Source organism: Solanum lycopersicum, chromosome 2 (assembly GCF_036512215.1).
Source record: "Solanum lycopersicum chromosome 2, SLM_r2.1".
Classification (NCBI taxonomy): Eukaryota; Viridiplantae; Streptophyta; class Magnoliopsida; order Solanales; family Solanaceae; genus Solanum; species Solanum lycopersicum.
Genome location: NC_090801.1, coordinates 40,910,202 through 40,922,075, shown reverse-complemented (window position 1 = coordinate 40,922,075; position 11,874 = coordinate 40,910,202). Strand labels below are relative to the sequence as shown.

Below are 11,874 nucleotides of genomic sequence, written 5' to 3'. Positions count from 1 at the left end.
ATTGATCTAATTAATAATTTCTAGAAACTTTGGATTTATTTCTTTATTTAAAAAAAAAAAAAAACAAAACAGAGGAGAGATGAAATAATATTATTTAATTTTTGCATGGAAACAAATAATATATACGTAGACCCCAGAGACCAGAGTGTGACTGTCCCCATTTGCATTATTTTATTTATCTACACTAAACAACTGCTTTTATTAATTGACGTATTACACATCAATTGTTATGCTTTATACTATATTAATAATTTAAACATGATATTTTATAATATAAAATATAATATAATACGATATATTATAAAATATACGTAACAATTTCGGGAACAAAAAGTGTTTCTAGTTTCTATCAAACCTCACCCACTTTTTAATTAAGGGAATAAAACCCTTAATTAAGGACTGGTAATTCTGCATATAACGTCTTTTTTCAGTCTAAATAATTACTTTTCTCTTCACTCCAGCTCGCTTATCTCTCTCCTTAAAAACCCTAAAAAAAAAAAATCAATGACTCTGAAAAGCTAAACCAGTTGCCAAAATTCAGCATTAAACGGTCGAATTGGGAATTTTTTCTTCAATAATCCCATTTTCGAGCCATCAAAATTTGCAAATTCTTTATCTTTCCTTTGTAAGTTTTATGCATTACTTGATTTCTGTATGTTTGGTTTAGTATTTGTGAAAATGTGAACACCCTTGCCTTATCTTTGTTTAGCTCAATCTTCAGTTAATAGAGCTGAGGAATCTAATTTTGTTTTGTAGGTATGTATGTATTATTTCTGAAACCAATTTGGTATTTTTCTTCTTCTTATGATTCATCATTAGTTTCCTTTTTTACTTTTATTCTCTTACATGTCATGACAACATACTCAATGTGATCCCTATATGCACTTGTGAAGTAGAAAAAAATTACTCATTATTTTTTTTTAAAAAAAATCGTTTTTTACATGTAAATAAGTTTAAAATTTGATCAATTGCTTTCTGTTTCGTCTTAGATATTATAATTGGTATTTATGTCTAAATATTTTGGAAATGATAGCGAAAAGGTTTGCTTCTTGCTAATATAGTATAGCCTCTCTTCTCTGATAGTTGCATTGATTATGTCAATAGCTCAATATATACAGGAAATGAGTAAATTTTGCATGCTGTGTGCAGGTATGTTTAAATTATGGGTACTGTAGAGGTGTTAGAGAATGGAGGAGTTGAGTATGGTATAACTTCATGTTGTGATAATGCTAATGTGGGAACAATGAATGGTGGGTCTGAGAGAACACTGAATGGTGGCAAAAGAATTGAGAAATTGAGTGATGAGATTTTAGAGGACTTTGAGTTGTATTGGGAAGATATAAACGAACGCTTAACGGTTTCAAGGATGGTGAGTGACTCAGTTATTAAGGGAATGGTAAGTGCTGTGGAACAGGAGGCGTCTGAGAGAATAATGACTAAGGAGATGGAATTGACCAAATTTAAGGAGTATTTGCAATTTCATGATGTGGGTCTCAGTAAAACTGAATCTTTGGGGACACCGGTCTTGCAGGATGCGCTAGAAGGTTTTAATTTTCAGAAGCATTTCACTTTATCAGATGTTTTCCGGGAACATGAAAAGACGAGAGAGATTTTAGGTGGACTAAGAAATTTAGCTACAGATGAACTCAAGAAGCTGAAGAAGGGCATCGATAGGATTAGAGGTTCCAGTTCTATCAGGAGGATCTGCTCTGGTTCAGAGTTGGTGGGTCTCGGTGGCATTTTGCGAGAGCGAGAATCTGAAAGTTGGGTTCATGTGGACAAAACAGTGAAGCATCTGAAAATGATCATGGATACAATTTTTACACGTATGGATGGAATGGTACAGTTGTCCAAGGCATCAGTTGAGTGGTGGCAGGAGGAGCATTTAATTGAGGCGGAGGTTGAGGCCATGGTGATGCGGAATCTGATCCAGAGTATGCAGGAAGGTTTTGAGGACAAATTGTGGGATCAGTATAGTCAGTCTTGTGATGCTCGAATTGAGAAACTGACTGAGATCTCTAATCTTCAAAATGACTTAGAGGTTATTTTGAAGTCATTGTCTAGTATAGAAACACAGAGTCTGACTTCACATGGGTCGCAGGATGTTGACCACTTTCATCGCATGATGTCAAGTGAGCATGCGACATCTTCAAAATCTATTTTGGAGGGAAATGGGAAGTGGGAGGATTCAAAGAGTGATATACCTGAAAAGTTTGAAGCTGCCACATTGAAACACATGTCACACGAGGAAATGGTGGACTATTTTAATAATATGATGACAAAGATGAAGAGAGAACATGAATCCGTTCTGGAAAAGAAAACTGATGACTACTTTTCTCTAAGAGCTGAATATCTAACTCTTATAGGAAGGGGGTCTGTTGTGCAGCATAAGAAGGATCAGGGGGAATTTGATTTTCTTAGAAAGAAGATCCCAGAAGTTATTATGAAATTAGAAGATATCTCTGTAGAGACGGAAAAGTGTCCTGAATTTACTCAAAGACCTACAAATTTGGATAGTTTGAAGGATAGAATTGACACCATTCTTTCTGAAAATCGTCAGCTAAGAGACTTGCTTAGAGATAAGAAAAATGAAGTTAGGTTTCTGTTGTCCGAAGTCTCTGCTGCTGCTGAGAAGAGTCTGCAACACACTTTGGATGAAGAAAATATGCAGAAGCAGATAGGAGATATCAATTTAGTGGTGGAAGATTCACAAATAGCAGCTTCAATCAGGGAAGAAGTGTATAAATGTTTTCTAAGGGATCTTATTAGAGAGAAAGGTAGTAAAGCTGATGAGTCAAACATGGAGTTCCATATTATGAATGACATTTATAGTATTATTTTGACGGAAGCTTACATCACTGCTGAAAGTACTTACGATTCTGAACTCGAAGATTCAGAGTTGGAGTGTCTGATAATGCAAGATCTTTATGGAGTGATTTTCAGTGAAGGAATAAAGGATGCTCAGGACAAGCTCAAGGAATTGTACCACAATTATTCAAATGAAAATGAAAATCGTATATTTCTTGAGATGAAAGCTATTCAGAAGGAATATGACTTAACATTAGAGGTTGAAGAGAAGGAAAAACTAAAACAAATAATTTATCGGCTTGAAAGATCAGTGGGTGAAAAGGAAAAATTAGCAAGTGATGCATCAACTGCTCTGGCAAAGGAGAAGGAACAATTTGAGCTGGTAACTCAAGAGCTTAATTCTGTGAGAGAACATGCAAGTACGCAGCAAAGATTAGTTTCTGAGAGCAATATGGAATTAGAGGTGATAAAGGGTCAATTAGAAGAAGCATTGGAGCAAATTGAAGCAATGAAGGAGGCGATCCACCAGTTAAATCAAAAGCTTGTAGAGAAGGAGGAGGAGTTGAAAGTAACTGATGACAAAGCAAAGATGGTCCTTGCTGTTTCTGAAGAGAGGCAGTACATTTTGGCAATAAATAAAACCAAAGAAATTGAGCTAAGAAAGCATATGGAAGCAGTAATTTGTAGGGTACACGAGTTGTCAAAAATGCTTGCAGATTTTGAATGCAAGGCGAGTGGCAGTCTAGAAGCAAATCATGCTAGGTATGTGTTTCATAATGGTGGTTTATGATTACTTTTTAAGACACAATATTTTTCCATGTATGGACTTGCATGTACTACCAAAATTTTTAGATACCAAAAAGTTCTATCTGAATACTAGAATTCCAAAATGGGTAAAAGCCTTATTAAAATATTAATAACTATAATGTCATAAGAGATGAATGATTCTTGAAATAATCCTATACCCCAAAATGGTTATGTCACGCCCCGAGGCTACCCCTAGACGTAGCACGGAACCGAGGATCACAAGTGGCCCCAAACTAACCCTGAGTCTGGCATATATCAAACATACTGAAAATAACTAAGTAAAACATGTACTATGCGGAAGCTAAAAATAGTGGATGTCTGAACTGGGGAAAAAGCCAACTAGCCTGAATATGTAAAACATAATAAGAGCTTACTGATGACTGGAACAACACTTACAAGTTACAACATGATGCCTAAGTCCCATTGTGCCAAGCTTTACTGACCTGCTTACTGCACCAACATGTGCCCAAAGTAATTTCAGCACTAACACATCATGCTTTTCTTTATTGTGGTTTACAATCCTACTTTCCATTCATGGCTCCTGAATTATGTTGCTCGGACTCTTCAAAAATGTCAAAGGGTGCGTGTCGGATTCGCCAAAAGTAGTGTATTTTTGGAGAATCTGACACGGGTGCGGCATCAAAAGTGAAGAGTCCGCGCAACTAAGCTCCTGACTTATTTCGAGGCATCAGATATCAGGTATAGAGACATTATATCTGGCTTAGGTTTGTATAGTAATGGGGAGTATATTCAACTTGATTAAGCATTAACACCATGTTTTAATTTTAGATTGGCTTAATCATTACATACAAATACAAGTGGAATGCACGGTGCTTTACCAGTTTCAAAAAACAACTAACAGTGATGTACAGTGAAACACTGCTACATGTATAATTCTTATTTAAGTAACAGACAAGTGTGCACGTGTGCACAACTTATTCATAAACCTAGGTCAAGCCAGAAGATAAATTCTTGAAGTTATACTCTGTTGATTTACCTACAGCATAATAGATCGTTCCAATACTTTCAGGTGGAAGCATTCATCAAATCAGTTGAATTCTCTCGTCAAGAAGACCAATTCTCTTAGAAGAACAGTGCTATTGTACCGACAGAGGCTTGAAAAAAGGTGTTCGGACCTTCAAATGGCCGAGGCTGAGGTAATGATCTGCATTGATTATGTATATGGAATATGACTAGTTTGAGTATGTTATATGTACGTGTAGCCTGCAGACTAATGAAGAGATGGCTGAGTTAGGTTAATTGAAAATCCAACTCTCATTAGTCGTTATGATCCATGCCAAAGTGATCAAATTATACAGAGAAAAAATAAGCAATTGTATGGACATCCAGATAAAAATTCCATTTCCATCAATTTCTAACTATTTACATGCTATACAACAACAACTAGGTCATAATCCCAAACTAGTTGGTTATCTATTTAATCAGTATATTCATACCATTTCACTTGGATAGCTATGAAGATATAGAAACATTTATATTGTGTTTTTCCTGCATATCTCTTTGGTTATGCATCTTCGTAGTAGTATCTGATAAAAGCATTTTCATATTAGTGAGCTCTGCAATGATATCAAGGGTAAGCTACAAGCTTATTACATAACTAAGAACGTGCTTTGATTCATCCATCCTTCTATACTTAGCCTTTTATTTTTTTGCTCAATATTCAGGTTGATCTTTTGGGAGATGAGGTTGATACACTTCTGCGCCTACTTGAAAAAATATACATTGCACTTGATCACTACTTGCCAGTTTTGCAGCATTATCCTGGAGTAAGTCAAATCTTCTATTCGAAGAAATCTTATTTAACTTCACCTTTCAATACAAGTGTTTTTGGGTTTTCTTGATTTAACTTTTGAGTAAGTAATCTGTTCAATTATCATCTCTAAGGTTTACTAATACGACAAATATTTCCAAATAAGGTTTTCAAGATTGAGAAACTGACCTTTGCATCTGAAGACAGATTTTTTTGCCTCAAAGGTTTCAAGGAAGAGAAATTAAGAAAAAATATGTAGTAGTTAACAATGTGGTGACTATTAGTAGCTGCATTTAAATGACAAATAGGATAAAAGACTTTCTCCCGCCGCTAGTGAACAAATTTCAGGGGATGGGTGGAGGAATTGGGGGTTTAGGGATGTAAATAGTTTGACGAATTGCAGTTCCCCCTGAAGCCTATTTTGTAAGAGGTATACATTGTATGTTGTTTACATATCCCTTTCATTCAATACAGATTATTGAAATTCTTAAGCTGATCAGAAAGGAATTGTGGGGAGATTCTGCTAAACCAGTGAAGTAATCTTCTACATAAGGTAATTTCTTTTAGTATTATTTAAATCTGTATGTTGTTATTGGAAGCAGTAGAAAATATTGCTTGGTTGCTCTCAGTCAATTAGACCATCAGAACACTGGATTTTGAAATTTCTATTAAAAAAGGGTACATATCTGTACTTTTGTTGTCTGATTAGTTATTGCTTTCATCTTTCAAACACAAGGAGTAAGGAAAAAGGAAACAAGTATAGTTATGTGCTGCTTATTATATCTGCAGTAACTTCAACATTTGTCGAGCATTCACTTCTATATATTGGTAAGCATTGTTGAGTTATGCTACTTCTTATGTTATATCTTTATTTTTTAAAAATAAATAAATAAATTACAATTAGCCAAAAGGCCATAATATAAAGGGGAAAGGGCCAAGAATGCCCTTAACCTATTGGAAATGGTTCAAAAATACCCCCTTCCACCTTTTGGTCTAAAAATATCCTTCACCTTTACCCTTCGGGGGTTGGCTTGGACTTGAGACTTTCATGTTGGAGGTCTCAAGTTCGAAACCCCTTGCCAGCGAAAGCAAGGGGTTTGCCTTTTGGGTCGAGCTGGTTGCACCAGGCTTGCTTAGTGCGGGTTACCTCTCATAGGTTCGCGAGCTATTGCTTAGGAGTGGGCTTTTACCCTGTACGCGCACCCAAAGAGTAGCGTCTTCCGTTGTCATCAAAAAAATATATATCCTCCACCTTTGTTTTTTGTTCAAAGATACCGCTCCTTCAACCTTTTGGTCTAAAAATACTCCCATCCCAAATTTAATGATAACGAATTCTTTTACTAATTAATTCTTTTATTTGTTTAAAAGACAATTTTTAATTTATACAAATTCTTATTATTAGCTCATCTCAAAATATTTAAGCCTAACGTAAAATAAAACATAGAATTTATTGTTTTCAAATGAAATATGAAACTCTTATTTTTATTATTAACATAACACAATAAAAATCTTATGATACATTTTTAGAGGATAATTTTATTTTATCTTATTTACGTTTTATACATTATTTTTTTATGTTTTAATTTGTTGAATGATTTTTTTGATTTATTTAGATTGATCTTTTTTATTATATTTATATTATCATGTTAAATTTTAATCATATCAATAATTAATTTTTTCTTTAATTTACTTTTACTAAATAAATAATGTATAATAATAATAAATTATTGATATAATTAAATTTTAACATAAAGAATTAATGATTGTTGACAAGCCCTTTTTTCGGTAGAAAAGATTATATACTAAACTACACTAGATATTACACAGTTTTTACACTTGAGGTAGATGCAGTAGTGTAGCAACATGTTGTAGCGTTATTTTACAATCCTTGAAGGGGAAAAGCTACATTGACTATGACTATGATAAGAGGTGATGACGATTTAATGACTAAAAAAGAATGAGTTCTATTAGTATTGTATTATTTTGATAATAATAATAAGAATTTTATTCTTTATTTTTATACAATAAATTTTTTATTTTATTTTATGTTTTTTTTTTTGAAAAAGAGATAGACTTAAATATTTGAAATATTTTAGAATGAGCTAATATCAAGAATTTGAACAAAATTAATAATTGTCTTTTTGTTATGTAAAAGAACTAACAAATTAGTAAAAGAATTCATTTCAATTAAATTTGGGTTGAAGTATTTTTAAACAAAAAGGTGGAAGGAGGGTATCTTTGAACCGAAAACAAAGATGAGGTAACTTCAGACCAAAAGGTGGAAAGGACGGTATTTTTAAACCATTTCCAATAGGTTAGGGGCATTCTTGACCCTTTTTCCCTAATATAAATCATCAAAAAAAAGAAGTTTTGACCAAGGTCTAATAATATATCGACAAAAGAAAGCCCCAAAAATTGCCCCATCTCCAGGATCAGGCAACAAAACACAAATATCTCATACAAAATCTAGAAGCCTCCGTGTGCCGGCACCTCCATGTCTTGCTTCTTGTTGTATTTACAGTAGCTTCAACATTACTCAAGCATCACCTTACCTATTGGTAAGAAAAGGATCTCACGGAGGATCCAAAGTCGTAAATGTAGAAGAAGTTGCATGCACTACACTAGAGTAGAAATTAGTGTCCTCCATTTAAGGGAGGTTGAAGAGCTGAGCCATTGCACACACAACAAAAACATTTAACTATAGAAAAGGAGAAAGAATGGGGACCAAATCAAGGTCCAAGGAGATGATGTTCTGGAAAGATATGAGAGGCAATACTTGTCTTGTCTATTTGTGTGTGTGTTTGGGGGGGGGGGGGGGGGGAGACTCACTTTGATCAATGTTTTGTTATATGCTCTCTCAACCTACATGATTACCCTTTTCCCCAATCCTCATCCAGCAGGGGTAGTACTGAGGCTAGAGTCTAGACCAGATCAGGGGATCCTTTTTTGGCAAGAAAATAATACCAGGGAAGGTTATCACTTAGTCAGGTGGAAGGACTCATCTCAAGCAAGAAACAGGGGATCAGAACAAAGTATGGAGAATTGGATGGGTGGATGACTGAAGAAGCAAACTATCCTTATGATGTCACTGTTTAGAGATCTATTAGAAACTGGTGGCTTGATTTACGTAATTACTCTACCGTTAGTGTATGTGATGGTATAAAACCATCTTCTGGAAAAATAGGTGGTTAGGTAATTGGAATCTTGCAGAGAAGTTCCCTGATCTGTTTGATTTAGTTATCCACCAACGCATAACAGTAGCTGACATGTGGGCATTCCAAGGCTGGGAGTTAAATTTCAGTAGAAACTTGAATGATTGGGAAATGCCTAGACTAATTGTCTTCGAAATTCTTGAAGCTTTTCAAAGTCTAAAGAATTGGATGGATAGACTATGGTGGAATGAGCACAACAAGGGGGAGTAAGTTCAGGGTACAAACTTTTGAACTTGACAGTGGCACCAGAACTTCATATGGCCATGGAAACAGATCTAGAGAACGAAAGAACCTTTGAAGGTGGCATGTTTCTCATGGTTGTTAGCAAAAGAAGCTGACTTGTGGTGTGGCAGCTTAGACGCTGGGCCAATTGTTTTTGCATTGCTGAATAACTGACCAACTATGGAAGATCTTCATTAATCATAGAGGCATACAATGGACAATGCCTAGCAAGATTGTTAACACTATATCTAGTTGGGAAGAAGCTGGGAAGGAGCTTAAAAACAGGAGCTACTGGCGAACCATACCAGCTTGTTTATGGTGGACCATCTGGAAGGAAATAAATGCTAGGTGTTTCGAAGACAGGAGTAGAAAAGTACAGAAAATAAAAACATCCTATAGATGCAGAAAATATCCTAGAAGTGTAAAGAGTCATGCTAGGATTAGGTTCTTTGTTATATTGCCATACTTTGACTTGCTGAGTTATGATACAAATGTTACTTGTTCAAAAAAAAAAAAGACCATCAGTTTTACCATTGAACTCTTGAAGTGAGTCATTATAGGAATATATCACTTTTCTGTAGCATCACTGCATTCGTGCTTACAGATATCTTTAGCTCATATATGGTAGCTCATTAAACTCTCTTTTCTTTCAAATTAAATCAAAAGTAGGTGCTGGTGAGTTCTATGCTATGTTTGGTGAAAGGAGGATATGAGGAGGGGGGAAAAAAGAGGGAAGATTAAAGCTCAATTGCTCCAGGTTAGCTTTTTTCAGTCCCTTTGAATTTGGATGGAAAGAATAAAGTACATCTTTTCTTCCCTTCCAATCACATCAATTGTTTTAGACAAAGGCATAGCAATTAGTAGTTGTTGTAGTATTCTTCTTTCTTTTGATAATCAAGTATCTTTTGTATGCATATACCATCGAATAACATGACAAAACCCAAAGATTATGTCCAATTTGAAGCGATCACAATTGATCCCTCGTTACTGCTGAAAGGAGCAGTAGTATCTGCGAGGTCAACCTGTCAAGTTTTACTACAATTACTTGAAATATGTTACGGATAAATAACATCCTTTTTCGATCGGGTATGGCTTCAACTGTTCCTGCTGCCAGTCAATTAATCAATCATCAACATATTTTAGTTAATGGAAACTTGAGGTCTTTTTACAGATAGGGGTATTCAGCATGTGGTTATGCACTCTTTGAATATGAATCCGTTTTCTGAAAGTACCTTTCTTTTGTACTTTGTTGAGTCTCTGAGATCCTTTCGGGGACCTATGTTAGACTGTCCATCTTTGTTTAACTTGTACAACTTTAAGAGAGGGTACCCGTGGAACTAAGAAAGATATTGCTGTATAAACATATCTTAATTTTCCTGCGACTGTTTCTAATTAAAAAAAAAAATAACCTCGTGGTGGTTCCTGTTTCTTTTGTTGAACAGGTAAGTTCAAAAGTGGGCATTTTTGTTTTTCTTGGTACTGATAGATGAATTTTGGCCACTATTTGAAGTCCACTGTAAAGCCAGAAGATCCTGTTGGTAACAAAGACAAGTGTTACTTCTATAGGAATTTGAATAGGGGAGAGCATTTTTACTTTGCTTGTATATTGCTCCATTTTTTTTTGCTGTGCAAATTAGGTGAGAAGACCAAACACCAAATAGCTGCTGCTGTGCATTTTAGATACTAGACATGTACACGTGCAAGCCATGCTAAGTTGTAACATTCTTTCTCGAGATACATTCATGAGTTTTATATATATATACTTGTATAGATATGATATTGCTTTTACCAATGAGTAGACATCAAATTAATGTGACAATTTTATCTTGTAAGATAAAATAAGGGCTACATATATTATGTAATGAATATAATAAAATATTAAAATAGAGTTACCTCTTTGTCGACGAATATCAGTTGCCAATTAATATCATCAACTGGCTAATAGGTAGGCATTGATTCTCGAGCTCTTTCACAGTTGTCATTGTAAGGTTGTAGTAGTTAGGATATTAATACAATATATATTTGTGTCGTAAATGTTAATTTTTTTCTATCTAGTTAGTGTTCTTTTGGTCGAACAATAAAGATGCTGAAGAAAATAATATTCACCAGACATATGCTAATTCTTCTTTTTTTTTTTACTTTTAAAAGCAAGCAACTTCAACTAACAATAGTATAAATATCGTGTTAATTGAAGCAAATATATTCAAGTTGGAGAAACGTTACCAATTTTGTTGCTGTTGAAAGGAAGAAACCTATTAAAAGTATTACAACACGAAGAGATTGTAAATGTACTGAAAAAATGAACTAAATTCTCTAAATCACTTCAGTTTTCTTTTCTTTCTAATCAAGATCTTTTTTTTCATTCACATTTTTGCGCTTTGTATTTTTTTTTGGTAGAACCCATATGAGGAAAAACAAAAAAGAATGAAGAAAGGCGTGTAAATTCACTTGTGTTGATTTTTAGTTGTCTTTGGTTTATTTCCAGATCTGTTAGCTATAAAATCTCATCTTGTCTCATTTCAAGATTACCCTTTTTGTTCATTAGATTGGAGATATGAGTAAAGAAGAGTTATGGAAGATCCAGGTACTTGTTATTTCCTCAATTGGGTCATTCCATTAATGTGTGTGTATAAATTGTTTTTTTGGGGTTGATTGAGTTTCCATTTTATGAAGTAATTAGTATCTGTTTGAATGAAAGATCAAAACGTTGTATGATTGCCCAAGATACTTTTTTTTGAATGGTGAATAAAACTAAAAAATAAAATTGCAAAATCAATGATTGATATTGTAGCCAGCAAAATACATATTAATATATCTACTTCCGAGTCAGGAGCAAAACTGCCAAATAAGAAGGAGGGCATTCCTTAGCAGATTTTGACCCATAAATTTAAGATATTTGATGTACAAGTTGGTGTATTGAATACAAGAGCAAGGCAACACATGAGAATGAATACAAATATTTCTACAATCCCATAAGAAGATGCAACAACATGTTGGAATATCAATCTAGCAAACTGTTGCTGTTACACTTGCTTCCACATCTCCTAAAATCAT

General features: G+C 34.4%; 1 protein-coding gene across 8 annotated transcripts; it reads left to right on the top strand.

Annotated features, from left to right (window-relative positions):
- The first annotated feature begins 273 nt into the window (after positions 1 to 273).
- Positions 274 to 10,592, top strand: LOC101267172 (WPP domain-associated protein-like). 8 transcript variants are annotated; one of them, XR_003245163.2, is made up of 8 exons: positions 359 to 625; positions 1,150 to 3,570; positions 4,646 to 4,772; positions 5,301 to 5,402; positions 5,861 to 5,939; positions 6,176 to 6,214; positions 9,490 to 9,577; positions 10,263 to 10,592. XR_003245163.2 is itself a non-coding variant. In XM_004231516.5 (6 exons), the coding sequence occupies exons 2-5, from the start codon at positions 1,163 to 1,165 to the stop codon at positions 5,924 to 5,926; spliced, it is 2,703 nt and encodes a 900-aa protein (XP_004231564.2). In that variant the 5' UTR covers positions 359 to 625; positions 1,150 to 1,162; the 3' UTR covers positions 5,927 to 5,939; positions 10,263 to 10,592. The 8 variants fall into 8 exon arrangements, 1 of the variants encoding a protein (XP_004231564.2); XR_003245162.2 differs by having other exon boundaries at positions 6,123 to 6,214; XR_011214542.1 differs by lacking the exon at positions 6,176 to 6,214 and adding an exon at positions 757 to 787 and having other exon boundaries at positions 431 to 625.
- The last annotated feature ends 1,282 nt before the right edge of the window (positions 10,593 to 11,874 follow it).